Below are 22,672 nucleotides of genomic sequence, written 5' to 3'. Positions count from 1 at the left end.
ATGATCTTGTATATTGAGAATTCTGAGATAGTCTTTAAAAACTATTGGCGTTAATAAACAAGTTCAGCAAAGTTTCAGGGTTCAAGACCAATATACCAAAATCAATTGTATTTCTCTACACCAACAATAAATAATTGGAAAATGAAATTAAGGCAAAGTAGACCATAGTTCAGAAAAGCTAATTGCCTCCTACAAAGTCCAATTAGTAAATAATAAGTGGCAAATCTAGGGCGACAACCCAAGTCTTCTCATCTGTAATGGCCCCTGTGAACTTTTTAATGTTTCATGAATATATAAGGTAAAAGAGTATGTTTTTTTAAATACAAACTTTTACTTGCCTATTTGATTAGCATTTTCATTTAAAAGTACTTATTAGCCATGATTATTTTTAAAAAGAAAATCTGAAAAAACTGTTTTGAATTAAACAACAGACAACACATACCACTTTCCTTCTGATTTTTGAATTAAATATGAATTATACCTGAATCATTGCCGAAAGTATGGTCAAAATTTGGTCCGGTAAAAGGAGGAAAGGTGTTTCCCTGAATCCTTTCCCATTCATTATCATCATTTAGATCCTGGACCCAGAAACAAAAGCCATCTTCAAAATTACAGTTAATTTTCTCATAATCTATGAATTAAAAAAAAGAAAACACTTCAAATTTAGTCCACACTGTGACTAATTGTAATCAATTGCATGAAAATAATCTAGTCTTATACTGTCTTATACACTTATTTTTTTACTTTAATTTTATTTAAATTCAATTAATTAACATATAGTGTATTATTAGTTTCAGAGGTAGAATTTAGTGATTCATCAGTTGCATATAACACCCATTGCTCATTCCATTAAGTGTCTTCCTTAATGCCCATTCACCCAGTTACCCCATCCCCCCACCCATCTTCCCTCCAGCAACCCTCAGTTTGTTTCCTATGGTTAAAAGTCTCTTCTGGTTTGTCTCCCTCTCTGATTTCATCTTGTTTTATTTTTCTCTCCCTTCCCCTATGCTCCTCTATACACTTACAACTGTCAGGCACACAATCTTTTTTTATTCATCATAATTTTTTTTCATTTCATTTAGTTAAAAAAAAAACCCAGCTTTTTGTTGTCAACTGTCTTAAATTAACATGCTTCCTATATCCAAGTAGGGCTTTAGCAAAGACAAGCTTCTTATTCTTATTGTTCTTTAAGTTTTACATCTTACCTCTCTTTGTTTACCCACATAAACTTTGTCTCCTATTTTTCTCTCCTCTTTTTACTAAATTTAATACTTGGGTCAAAATTAGGTTGATATGGAATATTCTCAGAATTAGTTTTATGCATATACATATATATGAAACTTTGTAATTTTTGTCAAATTGGTTATTTGATTCTTTTGAAGAACATGAACTATTTTCTAATTTCCCAATTTCTCCAAGTATCAAGTAGAGAGAGCTATACGTAAGAGATACTCATAAAGAACTTGCATAATGAGACAAATTATGACCTTGTTCTAAAATTTTAGGTTCTGCTACTTTTAAAGTTCCATTACAATATTGAAGCATCTGAAGATTCAAAGGCTAAAGAATAAACAATACTTACTATTAAGCTCTGTGCTGTTAAATGCAGTATATGTTGCATTAAATCCAATATAATCATTTTCATCAGATTCTATAAGAAAGGTGGCAGTAACTTGGTTGGAAAAGATCCTAATTGTGCCAGGATTGGTTTCCCAGAGAGAAGCTACAAAAAAAAAAAAAAAAAAAAAGAATGACTATTATATGTACATATCTATCTGTTTATTCATCTATTGATTGATCCATCCTCTGTCCATCCATCAATTTGTTTTATCAACTGATCTATCAATCTATCTTATACCATTCAGTTAACTAAAAGCATTAGTTATGACTGATTTTTTAAATTGAAATGCCTCTCCTCCTAAGCATTAGAAAACCTCAAATTATTATGCATATTTGTGGTTTGAAAAAGCTCTATTTTTATTTTTAATTATTAGCCGCACAACACTATATACACATATAAAAAGAAAAGATGTATTCCTTTATTGAGGCAGTTCCTCTAAGAAACACACAAGCTAAGCAGTTATAAAACTAAAAATTTGGCTCTATCAGGTATTTCTCATGCCACACTAATAATGGTTAAAACTTGGGTTGCAATAATAGAAGCAAGAGTATTTCTTTGCCTGTCTACCCATATAACTGTAGGACTTCAAAAGAATACTAGGTGAGTGAAAGATTTTTTCCTACGGAATTTTATATTGATTTTATCATTTTTTCTGTCCTGACTCTAAGCCAAATTAGGGATATCTTCCCAGATTTTTTATTCTCAAGGGTTTAAATACACTCTCATAGATTTTGTTTATTTTGATATTTAATTTCTTTATTGATTTTTTATGATAGTTATTTGTGCTTTATTCATATCACTATGCCTGGTCATTTTAAGATTTATTTATGAATTACTGAAAATCTAAGCACATGAAAATAAGTGAGAATAGCATTTAGGCAAATCATGGTATTCAAGGAGTAAAAGAACATGAGGGTAACTTACACCTATCACTTTTGGTAGTTAGCCTCTGTGAATTTTGCTTTCATCATCTATAGAAGTAAAAATTATAAAACACTTACATAATATGGTTTTGGGGAGCTTTTACTGAGCTAACTTAAAGTGCTTAGAATACTATTTTGCACATTGCAAGTCATTAGTGTATGCTAAAATTTATTATTAATATCACATTAGCCCTTGGAGAAATTTATATGACTTGGCTTATTTGTCTAATAATGTAAATACTTATGTTGACTGTAATTTTAAGGAACTGGATTTATCAACCACAGAAATAAGCAGATTATCAAATGGCTGGCCCATTTATTTTAGCCAAATGTGACTTACTTGAGTTCATCTGTTTTATGTATATTCACTATTATATTTGTACTAGGGGCTTTTCTAACACAATGAGTAATTGCATTGTGTTTGAAGTCAGAGAGTCTTTTTTTTTTTAAGATTTTATTTATTTATTTGAGAGAGGGAACATGAGAGAGAGAGAGCATGAGCGGTGGGGGAGAGGGAGAGGGAGAAGCAGACTCCCCACTGAGCAAAGAGACCGATGGGGGACTCGATCCCAGGACCCTGGGATCATGACCTGAGCCGAAGGCAGTCACTCAACCAACTGAGCCTCCCAGGTGCCCCGAAGTCAGAGAATCTTAAGTCTGATTTCTGCCTCCAACACTAACTAGCTCCATGGACTTGTAGTCATTTAACCTCTTAGGCCTCATTTCCTTCTCCTGTAATGCATACTTTGCAGGTTTATTGAAAATATAGAATAAGAATATCCACACACAACACTCAGTATAGTGAATGTTACATTAATAGCACCCAATACAAAGTATACATCATATGCTTAAATATTTCTCAAACTGTTTAATCAAAAACACTTATTAGATAGGATTCACTTTTCATTATCACAAGTGCAATTTGAAAGCCAAAATAGTTGAAATAAATGCAGCTTGAAAAACAGGTGTCACTTGTAACATGTCAGCTCTACACTTGACTCTCCCTCCAAAGTGTGAGGAAAACTAGTTATTCCCTGGACTCCATTTTTATATCCTCTTCTTCATCCTTATTTTATTTCCCCTTGGAATTTCACTCTTAATTTGTTGGCTGTCATGAATAGGTAGGTCTATGCATTTTGAGACCAGACAGAATAAAGTGGAGTGAGCCCATGTATATTAATTCATTCCCTGCTTTCTTTTCAGCTTCTAAGGGTGTCCACGCACATACGGACAGATGGTTATATGAGAGCAATACCACCTACAGCTACCATTTACTGATCTTACATCCTGGGCTAGTCATTGTTTTACCCACTTTACTCGAAATAGCCCTGCAAGAGACTGAGAAGTCAAGTGCATATTGAAAATAGGAAGATATTCTGTGAGTTGCAATGCTAGAGAGAATGAGAACAATGGTTTTCAGGGTTTGTCTGAATTTCGCTTTATGGGGAGTAACAGTTAAAGAAAGCATAGTAACCAAAGACATAATTATATTTCTTTGGAAAATTCCACATGATTTTAAAAACCTAAAGTAGAGAAGGATCATGTGAAATCATAACCATTTTATTACTAAGAAGATTGATCACATAGGGCACTAAATTGTTAATTTTTATAACGAGAACCAGTTTTGCTTTTTCCTGTCATTTACTTAAAGTTCAAGTCCACATTTAGATTAAAATCAAAGTGAAAACACATTACTTCAGAGTTTACCACATATTTTCATTTTGATAATGGATTATATATTTGTTTTAACTTACCTCTTAAAATCTTGCTTGTACCCACACCTTCATAAATATTTAATACATCTGTATAATATGTATTAAAATAATCGAAGCTCAGTTTAATGGAGAGTCCTTGATTTACACTAAATTAAAGCAAAAAATAGATTACTACACTCTTAATAGGTTGTTACAACTCTTTATGCATTCTAAAATTTGAATGTATTTTCTAATTATGATTAAAAAAAAGACATGACAAGATTGACACTCAGTGAATTTTTGAGTATATGATACAGAACTGTTAACTATAAGCACAATGTTACACAGCAGATCTCTAGAACTTTTTCAACTTGCATGACTGAAACACTCTTCCCATGGAATAGTTACTCTCCATTTCACCCTCTCCTTGTCCCTGGAAACCACCATTCTACTCTCTGTCTCTATGAGTTTGAATACTTTAGATGCTTCGTATAAATGGAATCCTGCGGCATTTGTCCTTCTGTGAAAAGCTTATTTCACTTAGCATGATGTCCTCAAAGTTCACCCATGTTGTTGCATATGACAGGATTTCCTTCTTTTAACGGCTGAATAATATTCCATTGTATGTATGTACCACGTTTTCTTTACCCATTCATTGGTCAATGGACATTTAGGTTGTTTCCACCTCTTGGCTATTGTGAATAATGCTGTGATGGGAGTGAATATGGGAGTGTGAATATCTCGTAGAGATTCTGATTTCAACTCTTTTGGATAAATACACAGAAACGGGGTTTGCTGGATTATATAGTAGTTCCATTTAAAAATTTTTGAGGAATCCCTATAGTCCATATTCCACTATTCCATAGTGACCACACCATTTTACATTCCATTAGTGGTGCACAGGGTTCCATTTTCTCCATTTCTCCACATCCTCACCAATATTTATCATTTTCTGTTTTTTTATAATGGCCATTGCGACTTTAATTTGCCTCTCCTTGATGATTATTGATGCTGAGCAACTTTTCAAATGCCTGTTCACCATTTGTATGCCTTGTTTGGAGAAATATCTACTTGAGATTTTTGCCCATTTTTTAACTGGGTTCTTTGTTCTTTTGCTATGCAGTTGTAAGAGTTGCTTATATATTTTGGATATTAACCCTTTATCAGATATATGGCTTGCAAATATTTTCTTCCATTTCATAGGTTGCCTTTTCACTCTACTGATTGTTTCCTTTTCAGTATAGAAGGTTTTTTAAGATGATGTAATGCCACTTGTCTATTTTTGCTTTAGTTGCCTGTGCTTTTAGTGTCATTGAAGACCAATGTTATGAAGATTTCTCCCTATTTTTTTTCTTTCTGTAGGTGCAGTATGATTGTGTGGTACATGTTTGATGTGGGTGTGGTGGATTTGTGGTGTGTGTTAATTGTGTGTGTGTTGTTTATGTGTGGGGTGAATATGGTGTTTGTGTTATGTGAGTGTTGTATGTGTGTGTGTGTGTGTGTGTGTGTGTGTGTGTGTATTGGAAGGGACTGTTTCCTAATTTCTTTTTTTGGATTGTTCATTGTTAGTGTATGGAAACACAACCGATTTTTTACAAGGATTTTTGTATTCTGTAACTTTGTTGAATTCTTTTATTAGTTGTGTGTTTGTGTGTGTGTATGTGTGTGTATTTTGATGATTTTCTACATATAAGATCTTGTCATCTGTGGACATATGGTGGTAGCCATTTATACAGATTCTGCCTCTGTTAGGTCAGTTCAGGGATGGGCGAGCGAGCCTGCTGGTGAGACCTCTAGGGACTCCAGCAACAAAGCTTAAGGAGACAGAGGAAGAAGAAATGAAGCAAACTGCAGGGGTGATTTAAATTGAAGTTTTGGTGTCTTTAGGCAGGAATATAGTGAGTTTTTCTTCATGTGGTATTTTTAAGCTATGAAACCAAAGGATGCAAGAGAAGCTCCTTAGGAACTTTTGTTTTCAGGATTCTTTTACTTTTTTAAAATATGAAGTTGAAGGTAGAAGAGAGAAACCGGTGCATATTATTTTCTATTCCTTCTGATTCAGAAAAGCCAACTTACCTGCAATAAAAATGTGGTCTTTTATAAATGTTAAGACTAATTAGAAAATACAGTATCTGTTTTTTATAATATTAGACATGGTATTCTTATGAAGTTTGAAGGGAATGAATATTTTTCTAAATATAATTTATGCATTTTGCATTTTTATATCAATAGTAATCTCTTTTAGAGTCCACTTTTTTGATATATGAATATGGGGTTAAGCCCTTTACATTCACTACTACATTTAATGGTGAATTTGGCCACTGAATTTAGAGATCTTGAACTCTATGACTGTAGAAATTTTGGGTCAAAGAGATTTAGTGATTTGCCTGAGATCACACATTTTGAATCTGTAGAGAGCAGGTTTGAACTCATACAGACTGTCTCCAGTGCTCAGATTCTTAATATTTGACACTCTGCTAAATGTAGTTTAATATAATTCCAAGGATGGGCTGGTCTAGCCCAAAATATAGTTTAATTGCATTTTAGGCATTTCTCTACTATTTAAACAGTCTTCAAATCTTGTAGGAAACATCATTGTCTTTACCCCCATTTTGATCACCATTAGGAGAAACAAACTATCAAGGACAATGCATCATTATTGTAGTAATCAGTTTTGAGAAGAAAACATGCTTAGGTTGTTTATATGATTAATTAAATCATAATTTCATCTTGAAGTACAATGTTTAGGGTAATATTTTGGATTCTTTGGGTTTTCAAAATCATTGTTGCACTAATGGATTTCTTCTTTTTCTTTTTTTCTTTTTTTTAAGATTTTATTTATTTGAGTGTGCATGAGGGAGCAGGAGCACGGGTGGAGGCAGAGGGGGAGGGAGAAGAAGACTCGCCACTGAGCAGGGAGTCCGATGCGGGGCTCAATCCCAGGACCCCAGGATCATGACCTGAGCTGAAGGCAGCCGCTTAACCAACTGAGCCACCCAGGTGCCCCTAATGGTGGATTTCTTAAAAATATTTTTAAAATTAAGTATTAGAGAAGAAAGTAAAAAGAATAAAACCATACAAACCCTTAATTAACATAGTGTGATTATTACATAAATGATACTACTATTATGGCAGTCTGTTTTGTTTTGCTTATAAACGTTCCTGTAAATTTGACCGAGCTTTTTTAAGCAGTGGATTTAACAATTAAATTGTTTTATTTGGTATTAATAAAATTCCAAAGATTGCCATGAAGAAGTAATTTAGGATTCATGATCTTTCCATTTTCAGAGGAAGTAATTTAAGATTTTTCTAAAGCTTTCTGCTGACATTTTAAGTAAGGAATAGAATATTTTTCATTTTGCTTATGAACAATGCTAAGAACCATTTACAAATGCTTCTTTTAAAATTTGATGTGATTATATTGGAAACAATATCCCCCAAATTGGTTAATTCTTCACTTGACAAGTGAGCTGCCATTTTTAATACAAAAATCTTGTCTTAGGCACACAAGTGACCTGTTGTCTAGAGCATGAAAACAACTTACACATGGTTGAGCTCCAACACAGAAATTATTTAAAGAGAATAGGATGTTCTTCTTTCTCTGAATAATGCCAAGTAAATGTGTTTGTAACAATCTTCCCTTCATATCCCATCTCGTCTCTGGGATATTTCTACGCAAGTGAACAACACTGTGCATCTTTATGGGGCCATTTCTATCGTATGGTTGGAAAGAACTTCCTTGGCACTGCCTTTAACCTTCTTTAATCAGCTATTATGTTGATCCCCCTGGTTTTCTAGTGAGTCATCACAATGATTAGAACTATTATGCAGTAGGTTGGATTGGGAAACCATAATCCCATCCAGCTGTTAAGAGAAATGAACTAATTAGAATGTCATTTATCAAAGTGTAGTCCATAGAACACTTATTCTGCATGCTTTGTGGAGGAAAATGATCAGTGGCTTAAGATGATTTTTTTTCTTTTTTTGAGATTTATATTGCTTGTTAACTTATTTGAAACTGTGAGAAGTCCTGGACTTAAAAAAAAAAAAAAAAACTTGTAATGAGTTTATTTCAGTGTTACTTCTATTTATTTGGGTACAAATTATTTTCCTTTGAAATATTGGGAAGGAACATCAGGTACTACTCCTGTGTGAAAAATGCTTAGATAAACATTAAGGTAGATCAGCCTTCAGCTTGATTATTTGGATCATCACAATGATTGAATTAGTGGATTGAATTAAGAGCTTGGAAGGGAAATGCATAGTAACTGATCCCAGTGTTATTCAAGATCTAGCAAACAGGATGTGTATAGTGGGTGTCCCCTCTCTTAATCTGCCATGACTGAATCACATCAGAGGAGATTTTCCTACAGATGCTGACATTATGAGAAAGGAACTCTTCTGTGGCCAGGCTGCAAGTGATGGGAATATTATATATTGCAATATACTGATATAAATGTTTGCTGTTCACCTTGGCAGCACTTAATCTGTGCCAATCATAGGGGGAAAAAAAAAGACCTGCTGCAGAGTTCAATGATGGCCCTATTTATTAGACAGTATTATCCACAGCACAGAACACCTTTGTAAAGGTGAAGAATGAGAGAGAAGCTTCTTGGACAGTTATCAGTTGGGAAGACTTTGCTTCATAGCTAGTGAAAATGATTGTTCAAAAATAGACTACTGAAGGTGGTAGGACGTACTGTATCTGAGAAAGACTTAATGACTTAAAAACAGGGAATAGAAGATGATATATTACCGTATAATCCACTGGCAAACAACACTCGATTTAGAAGGCTTTGGGTAATGAGCAGCCTGAAAGGACCCAGAAGATCCAGTCAACAAAAACCTTCCATCACAAGCTGTAGCTGTGAAAAAAGATGGGAATTCATTTTAGACAAAAACCAATCCTGGAAAATTTTTCTCATATGAAATGGGATTCAAATTGGCTAATGAACACTTCACAGAACATTCATGACTGGATCTGTATGAGGCCATTTTACAAAACTGAAATGATCAAATGCCAGTAGATCAGATCTCATGTTTAAAATCTAGTGTCTATTTTCAAATACGTGTACATAACCCACCATAGATTCCTTTAGAAAAGCATTCTATTTCTAAATACTCATACCTAAGCTGCATTTTTAGTATTTTTTCATATTTTTAAGGAAATAAATATATTTGAATTATAAACTTCTAACTTAGACAAATAGCTACTAATTTTTTGGTCTTATTTTCCCCATTAAATTGGAGTTAGGGTGAATTTCAAATATGTGCCTTACATGCTATGTCCTTCTGAAGATGATCAGAATATGGCCAGGAAAATGATATGTGTGCTGCTGGTGGCCTGTGGTGAACTCTATCCCCCCAATCTATTCCACCATCTTGTAAACTTCTTGCTTCTTTGGATGAATTTGCTAGCTCAGTATTTTCATTCAATATTCCTGAACATGTCTTTTACTGTTCATGATTCCTCATTTTCCTCTTTTAATTCTTGTAGCAAGTTTACTTCATATACTTCTCTTTGATGTGATGTATAATCAGTTGTCTTTATCTTATATCTGAATAATTTCCAACTAGTTTAGAATCATACTGAGGGCATGAACCAGGAGCCATGCCTCACTACTTTTTGTGTCCCCTTTACAGTTACTATGTATATTATGTGTCAAAAAATAAAACCCATTTATTTTCACAATCTTTAATTTTTCTTAGATTATTTTCTATATACTTAGTTACTTGATTCTGTTGACACCATATTCTAAAATAACTACTCCTAGACTGTGTCCTTTTCCTCTGGGCAGGTTGTTAATTCCTTATAGGCCAGAAGCATTGATGGAGGGTAGGGAGATTAAAGAAATTTGTTAAAATTAAATTGCTGCTTTTGGAATCTGAGAGCTAAAATAAGCTAATCCTAAATGGATGGATGGAAAATCCCATGTAACAGTATACAATATTTCTGTCAAGTTATAAAATACATGCTATTATACGACATCTAATGTTTTATAAGGACAAAAGAAAAAACTGAAAAAGTGAACAGCATATAGAAATTTTCATAAAACTCTCTTGTTTTTGGTTGGCTTTTTGCTAGTTTTGGTATTTTTAAAAAAGGATAAGAATTGACTTTGTGATTGTAAGACTGTAAGATTGTAAATTGTAAGACTTAAAGTCTATTTAAAAATAATGGCCTAGGAATTCACTACGTTGGATTATGACTTGATGCCTGATTCCCAACAGAAGACAAAAAACAAAACAACCAATAAACAACAACAAAAACTGAGAACAGAAAAGATAATCCAAGATAAAAGGACTAAGCGCTGAAAAATCCATCACAGATTTGGGAGAGGAAGTGGAGAGTATCAGGGCTTGTTGAGAGAACTGAATCTCTTTATGTGTAATACTTCCCCGAACAGATGACAGTTGAGGAGAATTTGTATGATTTGAAGATAAACAGTAAAATATGTGATTTTTTTAATGCAGAATTAAGTAATATCCTAGTTGTAAAAGGAAATCTTTTTTACCCTCAACTCTCTGCCCACCACAGACCATGCCCCAAGTAAATGGGACAATCAATCCCTTAGCTTCAATGACTGTAAAAGTAAAAATAGTGTCTGCTTATATTTTAGGTGATATATGGAGCCTTTTAATCTGTTTGTGAAAAAAAAACAACACAGAAACAAAAAACATGGACTTCAAGATCACAGGCAGTGCAAGAAAGAAGTCTCCTACTCTTGTAAATAGTTTGTATTTAATGAAGTAGAGCAATCAATCCTGTCAGTTATGTCTTAATATTAACTGCTAGCTTTGATGGTGTGTTTACTATGTGCCAGCTACTCTTCTGAAGTTATTATGGATGTATTAATATAATTGTCACAACAATCTTATAAAGTTATAGGTGGGGAAAGTGAGGCACAGAGGGGCTAAGTAACTAGCCAACGTTCTCCCAGCTTATTAGCGACAATTCAAACCAGTCAGTCTTACTGCTGAGCATACAAGGCTATCCTGACTGATACCTCAATATATAGAGCTATCATGATGTTATCATCTATTCTTTGAACTGAAAAGTGGGGGAGGGAGGAAGGCATGTGTGTGCAGAATTATAAATAAAAGAAGAAACAGGCAATTTTAAATAATTCCATCATTTTCATTGTTCTTAAAATTAGAATAGCTCATACTTGCAATAACATTCTACAACAAATAGGAGGAAGCAAAACTGATAGAGTAAAAAGGGCACAAAACAGGACTGGTTTAAGAATTTATAAAACCAATTTGTAAATCAGGTAACATTTCAGTGATTCCTCCCTTCTTCACACCCATTCACTACATCTTTTGGGGGAAGTTTCAACAGGTCTGTGTTGTACGACAAGATTCATAGTTTTCCAAAAACCTGAGTTGTGTCCCTGGTGGCAGGATTGTTGTAGGTTTGTTATACCCTTTTTCAGACCCTTCAGGGCATGTCATTAGACTGCACTTTTAAAAATGGAGCCATGTGTACTGATCCTGGCCATTAAACTATTGTGGAAGTAATTGTGTTTATTTCCAGCTGTGATTACTAAAAAGACCTTCTGTGACATTCTTCCCTTGTCTGTCAATGGGTTGCAAAGCATCCAGGGGAGGACTGGGGACAGAGGAGACAGAGGGGACAGTGAAGGAACTGGCATCCTGAATACCTAGACAGAATGCATCCCCTTGCCCTCTTCCTTGGACCATGACATGATCAACAAACTGTTATTGTCTTAAATTGCTAAGATTGTTTATCATAGTATTTAGCCGATCCTAAAAAATAGGATCAATTTTTCCAGTTGTTTATGAAGTTGCTGAGTTTTAGTGGGAATGGATAATCTGCACATCAAGTTCTGCTCTAACGGGCCACTGGGGAATTCTTGCATGTGAGGATAAAAGTATTCTTAAGAAGAATATTCCTGAAGGCATTTAAAATAAAATTACAACAGTATTGAACTACTTATAATAGCAAAATTCAGAATGCCAAAATATTATTATTTCAAGATATAGGCTTGTTCTAGGGGCTTTCTCATACATTCTTTCATTTAATTTCAGGATATTTCTGGAGAACTGAATTTTATGCAAGACAATGAAGAGGGATAGGGTTTCAGAAAGACAGATCTAACCCAGCCATGGATAACTAGGATTACTGGGTGTTCAGGATTATAACTTTTTAGACTGCATAGTGCTTTACAGTGCAACATGAGAAAAAAATCCTGAAGGGGAGATAAACGAGCCTGTCAAATAATATCAGGTATTTACTGAGCTCTCTGAAATGTTGCCTGTAATGGGAGGGGATTCCTAAAAGTTATGCTTTTAGAACCTACTGAGAGCTCCCTCTGCTGGCTGAATATTTACTAGTTGCGTGTTTGTTCAGGTACTTAAAATCTCCAGGATATATAAAACAAACATGATCTATGCCCATCCACCGAGGTCTATCGTGCACGTATATAGAGGCATGCAAACAATCTATGGAGACAGTTGACAACTTCCAAATAGGTCTGAACATCGGTCTAAAGGCTGTGAGTCAGCAGCTTTCCTTCTCACAGGTCAGCTAAAAAGTGAACTTTCTTGCTGATGCCATTCTAATCAGAAGAGAAAAACAATTTAAAGAAGTCTTGGTTCAGCTATAGTCAGCTATAAGTTGCGTAAAACCTAAATAACTAAAGGCTAAAAAAGGAAGCTATGTGAGGAAGTCAACATTAGTGTGACTCTATTAATAACACTAGAATTAGAGCTCACAGCTGGAGAAGAGAGAGAAAGCGCGCTCATGCACAAGGGTAGATTTCATACAGAAAAGATAATCTTCTATTAATTTTTTTGTGAATGTAGATTAATGGACACAAGCTTTCATGTAGAAATGACACTACTAAAAGTTCAAGTTGGTGCTACGGCGAAGTGCACCGGGCTTTTGGGCTCACCATCTCTAATGATGAATGATGAATAAAACAGCTTACAGGCCAGAATCCTAGCTGGATAAAGACAGATGAATTGAGTGATTTGTCCACATTTATTCCACAAAAGCTTTACATTTATTTTCCAAGATAAATACAATGCTAATTTTAAAATACAAATAATGAAGAGAACCAAGAAAAATGAAAAATGAGGATCTAGAGACTTAAGAAAGTTAGTGACATGGATGGTTAGTTGAGACTAAGATTCAATGAACACAAACCTCCATGATATTAAAAACTAAAAATGCAGTTTGATTGTGTCTTTAAAGCAAATTTAAAGAATTAATTCAGTTCTAATACTGAGGCTCATGCCATCAATCCATACTGACTCAGAAAAAGAATTCATGGCCTTATAACTTACGTTAGGACAAACTGTCACACTTAACATGATACTTCTATGGTTATTTTTGGAAATGCACTGCTATTTGCTTTACCATGAACATTATTAACTCCATGACAGTAAAGACATTTTCTGATTATTCAACTCATCTTACATATTCCTCCCCACTTAAGTTTATCGATCATCGTTAAATAGGTGTAGAGCTCTGTGTCTACCTTTGGCATCCATTGTTCTTTTTGAAATATTAAGCAACATCACCCTTATTACCTCATGATGGCACACTTGCATCATATTCTCCCTGAAAAGGTTTTGGAAACTGCCTGAAAACCATAGCAAAAAAGAATGTTGCTTTCTTCTTCTTTGAGTAACTTAGTTATATAAAATAGATTAAAAAATATTCTGTAGCCTGCACTTTCTTCCAATATGCTCTGAGTGCACTTCAAAATATGTAGTTAAACTTTGAAGGTTTGAATTTTATCAAAGAACATTTGAATTGAGATTGCTTAGTAGAAGCCTCTTTCATCAAGTTGCCTTTTTTTTGCGTTGGTCCTGGAAAACAGGCCAACTGCCTGTCTTTTAAAGTAAGTACCAAGGGGGTAGGTAGCTTTTCAAGCTTTGGTTGTTAGTGGAGCATTCATCTTCAATTAATATCAGGCAAGTAGAGCAAAGTGTAACAAATAATAGAAGAGCAAAGTGTAGCAAATTGTAACTACTACCTTTATACATTTCAGGAACTAATTGTGCTCATAGTCAATTTTGATCATGATCATAAACCACATCAAAAAATTGTTCAATTCATGCTTTCTGCTTAATTCTTTAAGAACAAATTATAAGTTAGAATTATTCAAATAGTTCTTCACCTTGCTTATCAATCTATATTTAGAGTTATGTGATAATCTTTCATATATATGTTACCCAACTATAAAATGAAGTAGGTCAAAGAGTAAATATGTTTAAATCACTTAGAGTCATGTTTGGCATAGAGTAAGTACTACTTAAGTGTGAAATAATAATATAACAATAATTGATAAAAATAATGTTAACACTTAAACAGATGCCAAAATTTACAAATAAAGCATGGATATTTTATTCATGAGACAAGATCTTATTCATAACTGGTTTCTATTACTCACAGAACTACAACTCCAGCACAAAATTTGTCCATTTGTTGTTTCTATGTCAAAAGGCAAACAAAAGCAACAATCAAAATTAAGGAGTGGCAATTACTGAGTGAGGGGTCATTGAAATGGCAAAAAAAAAAAAAAGATTGATATTATGGTATAATGGTGAAAAACATGAAAGAGCTTTCAAATTCATAATAGTTTGGAGTAGTTTAATAAAGGATGAAAAATAATGACATTCTCTTCCCTCACTTATGACTGACATTAATCACAGCATTCTTTTCATGGTCATCAAATAGAATTCCACTAAATTAATGTTTAATATTGCATAATATAGTTCAGGAAAATATTAATATAATTATTTATTAGGTTCTGTATTAAATTATAATCGTGGGTATTGGGATATCTCATTCTCCAGTAGTTTCTGGTATCTCAGAAGGGTGTGTGTGTGTGTGTGTGTGTGTGTGTGTGTGTGTGTGTGTGTGTATGTGTGTGTAGACAGTGAGGGAGGACGAAAAGGCAGTGGCGAGAGAAAATGTGGGGGGCATTACTTACCACAAGTGTTATTGTCTTCATCAGAACCATCTGGACAGTTTAATTCTCCATCACAAAATAAATCAATTGCTACACACTTCAGAGCATCAGCACAAGGACTTGAACCAGGCGGGCATTCTATTGAGACATTTCCTTTAGAAAAAAAAAAATTGATTTTATAAGTTTCTTACAGTGTAAATTTAATTTCCAACCATATATACAATGTTTGGATATTTATTATGTATTTTTTGTCATTTAGGTCTTTACTCACAAGCATATATTTCAATTTCCAATGTAAATGTTTATTTCATTTAATTAGTCATTTGTAAAAGTTTAGAATTTTAAATTTTGAAAAGAAGATATATATTTCTTCATCGATGTTAAATATGAATGTTTACTTTGTTGATTTTAACCTTGATAAATCAATACTACAGTTTAGACATTTAGCTCCTAATGTTTACACCTCCTAGAACTGTTTATATGTGTTCTTTGGGGAAATATATTGGAATGTTTTTCACATCATCTGCAGTATCTAGTAACCACTTCATTTACTTATAAACTTATTATTTGAAAATATGGGGGCTGAAGTCAAGGTTTGCATTCTGCAGAGCAAAATTTGTCAGCAAAAGCCATTTTATAACAGAATAAAAACTTAAAATTCCCAGTGCCTGGCTACATTGAGAGTGGAGAAACCCAGTTGCTATTTCTATTCAATATTTCTTTGCTTCTTAGGTCAGAGATTCTTAGTAGGAAAGATGCAGACATTCCCCTGGAGAATTCTATGCCACACTCTGACCAGAATCTGATCAACTTGCTCTTCTCAGCCTGTCTTGTCCTTCACCTGCTCTTCTTCTACATGCCTACATTATAGAGATGCACCAAGAAACACATTTTACTTCTAGAAATTAACTTGGAAAATTCAAGTGTGAGTCTTAAAAATGGCATATTCTGCACTGCACTGCCATCTGCTGGGTTTTAAAAATATATTTGATTTTGAAATTTCTCCTTATGCTCCATGAAATTAATTGGGAAAATAAAAGTGCTTGTGTCAGTTAATCTACTAAGGTAATCTACTAAGGTAATAAAATTAGGAACATTTATGGACAGGGTTGCTGGGCATATAGTCAACAAAATTAGATTTTTATAACTGGCTCTCATTAAAATGGATATAAACCATTGGGAAATTCATGGATCACCTAATGTCTAAAATAGGACATGATAAAGATCCGAGTCATTCTTAAAGGACAGACCACCCCCATTTAAGATAATAAAAAAAGAGTGATAAAACTGGTATTCAATAAACCCAAAAGCATATTACAGCTGTTGATATATATGAGATACTTATCAAGAGTCCTTAATCATTGAATCCCTAATCCATTAAAGGCATAGTGTTGAAAGTATTCCATAAATGGTTGCTAAATAAATAACAAAAAGCATTATTCTAGAAAATCTATATCTAATTTTAACAGCAGTTAATAGAATTCTAAGTACTCAGCATTTAAAAGAAGAGATCTGGGGATATAGCTAGGAAGATGTATAATTTTGTCTGTCCTAACGCTTCTCATGGGAGCTGCACTTCATGATGCTTCACCTGTTGTTGCCTACTGTACTCTACTGATTGAACCTCAAAAACCACACTAGCAAGTGGTACCCATTGGGATCTTTTGATTTCATTAATGATCATTCATTCACTCCACAAGTATTTATTGTCTATTTATTTGTGTCAAACATTTTTAAGGAATGGAGATAAAAGGATGAGTAAGACAGAGCCTCTATTCTCATGAAGCTTGGAGTTTAGTGAAAGACTGGTTCATTAACTATTTTTTTTTAAAGAAGTATAAAAAAGTGCTATGGGAACACCAAGAATTAGGCAATGAGTCTTCTTTTGAGGCAGAAATTGAAAACATCTTCATACAAACTAGGTTTTGAAGGATGCTTAGAAATGTACTAGGAAGAGACATGTATGCAATGCATACATGGTGATGTGACAAGACCACATCCATATACAGAAAACAGATGAGTATAACTAATCTGGATGGTAGGGATGTTTGTGAAGGCCATGGCAGGAAGGGAGTTTGGTGTCAAGTGTAAGAGACTTTTTTTTTTATTTTTGTAAAACATGAGAAATATTTTTTCTGTAGGCGATGGCATTGAAAGTTTTATCTATATGTGTGGTATGATCAGTCCATGTTTTGTTAAGGCAACTCTGGGACCAAGTGGAGAATCATGTAGAATAAGGAGACAAGCTAAGAAGCTGTTTTTATGGTCAAGGTGGAAGTGGATAAGGATTGGAACTCTGACTAGCTCTTATTAGTGGATAAGAGTTGGAACTTCACACTAGTAGAGGAGGTGGGGCATGGACTCAATGGCTATTTTACAAGTAGAATAGATGAGTTTTAGTGACTAGATGTGCCCCTGACCAAATGGGGTGGGAAGGGGGAGGCTAAGAATGATACCTACACTTCTGGAGTGGCCAGCTGTATTATTCATGGTATTTAATCATGATGGTAATAGAAGAGGCACCCCTGGTGGGATTAGAAAATGACTCTAATTTAAAGTATTTTGATTTAAAGGTGGAAATATGAGGTACTCAAGTTTGGGTTGTACTCTATTTTTCCAGACTCTGTTTCCTGAACAGTTTTCAGCTGCCTTAGTCCATGAAGAAAGAGAAGTTCTTCATACTGAAACCAATATGGAAAATATAATTGTTACATTAGCACAGTACATCTGGGGATTTTATCAGATTGCATTTTTACCTTGTCTTCTGTCTTGCTTTCATCTCCTTACATACACATATATGATGATAATTTCCAACAAAACCATTCATTGAAACATTACCTATTACAGAAATTAGCCAGATGCAGGTTTTTAAAAGTGACCTCCCACTCTTAAAACTAAAGTTCTTCAACTTGTGTATTATTTTCTGTGTCATTTCATTCCTTAATTCTTGCTCTGGTATTTCTCCTTCTCTAAGAAGTCTGTACTGTACTTCTCAATAGGGAATTTCTAGGAAAGGAGTTAAGTAATTGTATTTAAAAAAAAATGTGCACAGAAAGCGTAATAATTGGTTTTGTTTATCAGAAGCTGAACAAGTTGCCTGAATATTAATTATGTTATCTTGAGTGGGAAAAAAGGTATGCATGTATTTTTATATCTGTGTGGTAGTTTATCTTTTTTTTTTTTTTTTAAAGATTTTATTTATTTGTTTGACAGAGAGAGACACAGGGAGAGAGGGAACACAGCAGGGAGAGTGGGAGAGGGAGAAGCAGGCTTCCCACTGAGCAGGGAGTCTGATGCGGGGCTCGATCCCAGGATCCTGGGATCATGACCTGAGCCGAAGGCAGACACTTAACGACTGAGCCACCCAGGCGCCCGTGTGGTAGTTTATCTTCAGGATATAAATTCTTTGGCATTTTGTGAAAACCTACCAGGAAGTTACTATTATTTGGGATTCTGCAAATGGAAGGTTTTAATTATCCATTTATATTTGTACCATAAAAGATTCAGTATAAACTCAATGTGATTGCTCCAGAATGATCCAAAGTCACAATTTTCGGTGATTTGTGGTGAGGAAGCTCCTATGCTTACTTTGTGCAGGCCCTGTGCTAGGCACTGGAGAGGATAAAAAGACAGAAATCCATTTTTTTTCCTTTCCAAACAAGTCACAAAGAGCATCACCTACAAGATAATAATTTGCAAATCATGTTTTGGAAATCTTACATTTTTATTTTTCCTCTTATTCAAATGGAAATAAGAATGCTTTGCGGACAAAGCTGTTTGAGACACATTAAGCCCCAAATCCTTATAGCATATTAGCAGTGAAAGTGGGGTCTTAATCCACTTATGCCTGCCTTTAGAGACTAAGTTTATGTCTCTACTCTGTATTGGAAAAATAAATATCGCCTTACAGAAATTCTTACCAACTTTGATATAGCTAATTTCATCTTTTTTTAGTTGGCTGGTCAATCCAAATGAAATTACAGTGGAAAGATATTTGAACAATTCTGTCACGTGCATAGGGATGTTTTAAAGTAGAGGAGTGTGCTTAGCAATATACATGCTTTTCTCTCAAATGCAGAGAAAGAAAAATAAAGTTACAGTATATGTGGTGTTGGATAAAGTCCCTGTGTCTTAGTCCTTGGGCAATTCAACTGAAGAGTATAATTCTACCGTAGCTTCTCTTGACCCAATTTCATGTTCTTTACTAAATCAGCCGATTCTTTTTCTTCAATCCCCAAGCCTCTCCATATAGTAGTATTGGAGCAAGATTGCATTTTGTATGAAATTGAGAAAGCCCACAATAGTGAAACTTTTGTTTTTCTGCAATCACTGCCGACATAGGAAGCAACAAAAGACTAGAACAAGCTATATTGTAGAAATCCTTCAAGCATTTGAACAATTGCCCAAAACAGCCCCTCTTGGCACTCTGTAGCAGCCAAGAAATCAATCAGTGTAATTCAACCCCGGTCTCCATCTCCCTCCTCGAGTGTTCCAAATGGGTTAATAAAACTTTACAGTAATTGGCAACAAAGGCAGTTGAACAATAGAACTTAATCCTCATGGACTTTGTACCCGCTATCATAGAAAAATTCTCTTTGGCAGAATTTATAATAGTACTAAGGCCAGGTATATGATGCATGCATTTGTTGATTTTTCTCAAACTCTGTCTTCCAGGCATATAAAGATGAGAATAAACTTAACATCCCTGAGAGGCATATTCATAATAAATTACTGCTTGGAAACTGCGGTTTTCACGTTTAATTGCCTTGTTCCCCTCTATAAATCTATAGTATCTCGCTGTAGGAAAGGGAAAAATGGGAAGGATGCCTGGGGACTCGTGGATCCAGTAAAAGAGGAAATATGAGATGTTTCCACGTCCTTACCTTATTATAATTCTTTGAGGATTGATTAAGGTAACTCAAGGCAGTCTCCAATAAAAAGAAAGCTTCAAAAATGGAGTGTTTTTGGTTAAACAAATGATCAGATTTAAATGAGCATCACCAAGCACAATTATCTTGTTTTAACCTTAGTTCCGTTTTTGAAATATTTCTAAAAAAGGCATCCAACTGCCTTTTTTTTTTTTCTAAGTCAGAAGGGAGAAGGAAGAAGGAATCTAACTTTGTGCTAGTGATGAATTGAGAGAGTACAGTGGTCTCTCTATTATCTCTCTTTTAATTCTCATGATCGCTCTCTAAGATATGTAATTTAATCCAAAGTTAAAAAAGACGAGGTAGCTTGTCAACACCACATAGAGAGTCATTGGTGGAATTAGTTAATGATGGATTTGCCTATGCTTTTTCAATGATAGAGAATTGTATGTTGTTTTTTGGTCTGCAACTGACATATCAAATGCCTCAAGTGTGAAAGATAGGGCTAACTGTGTACTGATCCCATTCCTGTAGCTTACATGTAGGAAAGGAGATTTTTGTTTCATTTCCCATGAGAGCAAAGTATGGGTGAACTACCACTCTCATGCTCTTTGCCCCCCATTCACCATCTCCTTTGGCCAGAGGAAACTGGCATAAAGTTCAGCCACTTCTTACATTTTTAACAAGTTTGTCCTCAGGATAGTAAGGGAGAAACACTGACTTTTTAAGTCTAAGACTTTCTTGCTTTCACACTGATTTTTTTCCCCCTCTAAATCATTCCACATATTTTTCTTAGGACATTTTATACACTTGAGATGTCTTCAGTACTGTGGTTTGTATGAATCACTCGAGGAATCAATAGACACATAGAAAACAGGCACTAATTTGGATATTTGTTGCTGACTTTCAAAGTTTGAGAATGGTATTTCTCAAAATATGTTAAAATTACTTTTTCAGCTTATTTTTAGACTGGAGGAACTAGCCATTATCAATCCGAAAAGCATTTTTTTTGAAAGTGTGTTCAAAGGTGGTTTTAAATGCTGTAAGTAATTTTTCCACATTGGAGAGGAGACTGTGTGATCAAGAACAGTTTTATTTTTCAGTATGCTGGATTGCTGTATGGGTTAACACCTGAACACAACTCCAGGTAGGCTTTATTGGTTCATAAAGGATTTTGATTAATGATTTACTTATCCCTTTGGTTTCAAACATCACGCCAACCATTTTATTCAAGAATTATTAAGTCTTACAGAGAAAGGCATTTATAGTTTTACAAATGTTCTTTCCTTGTATGCATATTACATTTGATATGGATTCTAATAACATAAAAATGGCAGCATTAATTTAGGAGCTGAAGATCTATACAATATTACCTTTATGGAGTTTATCTGAAGAGATGAGGGACACACCCAGGCCATTCAACATGAAGATTAAGTTAGGACCAGAAAAGGCAATTTAGTTGACAAGTAGATAGACAAAAGCACAGTAGACAATAAGTAGGAATCCAGAGAAATTGACACATCAAAGTTATGTTTTGGGATTTAGCACAGAGTAGCCACTTAATGAAAACTTGTTGAATGAATGAATTCAAGCCTATTTCGGTGCCGGTTTGGCTACTCATATCCTGAGAGAACAAGCATTTCTACCTTGTATGCCAACCGAATAATCAAAGAAAAAAAAACCCTTCACATCTGATGAAACCTACATCCCTTCTGGCAAACATTTTGATCCTATTGGTGGCATTCTTAGCAAAAGATAATAACCAGGGTTCTAACAGAGGAATGGAGTGAGGTCAGCTAATCCAGGCATTAGCCTTAAATACATTGCTCACTTTTGGTGAAATCTTAGGCTTAAGCTGCAAACTTTTATGCTCCAATTTTCTTATCCTAAAAATAGGAGTGATCTTAACTGCTGTGTTAGCAGAGAATTCTTAAGAGCCTAAAATAAAACATAAGTGAAAACTTTTAAAAAGGTATAAATAAAATTATTAATACTGACCTGAAGTTGACAGAGGACTGCTGGTTGTTAGCTTGCCTGTAAAAATAAATGGCATTAAGATAATTTCTACCTTTTTAAACTGATTATCAGAACTTTATTGTATATTTTCTCTGTTTAATATTTAACTGAGAGTTTTTAAAGTTACTGTAAATTATGATTATCTATTAGCTTAAGGATATGTCATTTGTATCTGGATCTAAGAATAAATCTTTTATGTTTTCACTGATTTTTAGAATTGTAGAGCAGAGGTTTTTAGATTTTAAGTCATCTTCTGTTTTTTAAGTAGAGAAGATGATGTTATTCAATGATCAACAACTAAACATGAGGATTCATTAATTTCTTAATGGTTGTGGACTTAAATGTTCTAGGTTAATCTGATGTTATTTGAAACAGAAGCTTGGGATATGCTTAGACCACGGGCTTTGGAGTCCAAAGGAATTCCTTTTAATTCCTAAGTTTGACACTTAATAGCTGTGTGACTCTGGGCACACTGCTTACTACTTATTTCTTTTTAAGTGGAAAAAATATTACATCTCTACAGGATCATTCTGAAAATTAAATGAGGCAATGCTGCTAAAATGTAGTACCTGGCCCAAGTAGATACTTTAAAAAAATGCAGATC

General features: G+C 34.3%; 1 protein-coding gene across 1 annotated transcript in view; it reads right to left on the bottom strand.

Annotated features, from left to right (window-relative positions):
* TMPRSS15 (transmembrane serine protease 15) overlaps positions 1-22,672 on the bottom strand; it is a 112,179-nt gene that overhangs the window by 73,674 nt on the left and 15,833 nt on the right. The window contains exons 6-11 of the mRNA XM_078071539.1: positions 22,051-22,086; positions 15,206-15,337; positions 8,995-9,103; positions 4,299-4,405; positions 1,583-1,723; positions 482-631 (exon numbers count right to left, since the gene is read on the bottom strand). Of these exons, the coding sequence (XP_077927665.1) occupies positions 482-631; positions 1,583-1,723; positions 4,299-4,405; positions 8,995-9,103; positions 15,206-15,337; positions 22,051-22,086 (675 nt within the window). The remainder of the gene's footprint in view (positions 1-481; positions 632-1,582; positions 1,724-4,298; positions 4,406-8,994; positions 9,104-15,205; positions 15,338-22,050; positions 22,087-22,672) is intronic.

Source organism: Halichoerus grypus, chromosome 1 (assembly GCF_964656455.1).
Source record: "Halichoerus grypus chromosome 1, mHalGry1.hap1.1, whole genome shotgun sequence".
NCBI classification, from domain to species: domain Eukaryota; kingdom Metazoa; phylum Chordata; class Mammalia; order Carnivora; family Phocidae; genus Halichoerus; species Halichoerus grypus.
The sequence above is the reverse complement of the archived record's forward strand: the minus strand, read 5'-3'. Positions and strand labels throughout refer to the sequence as shown.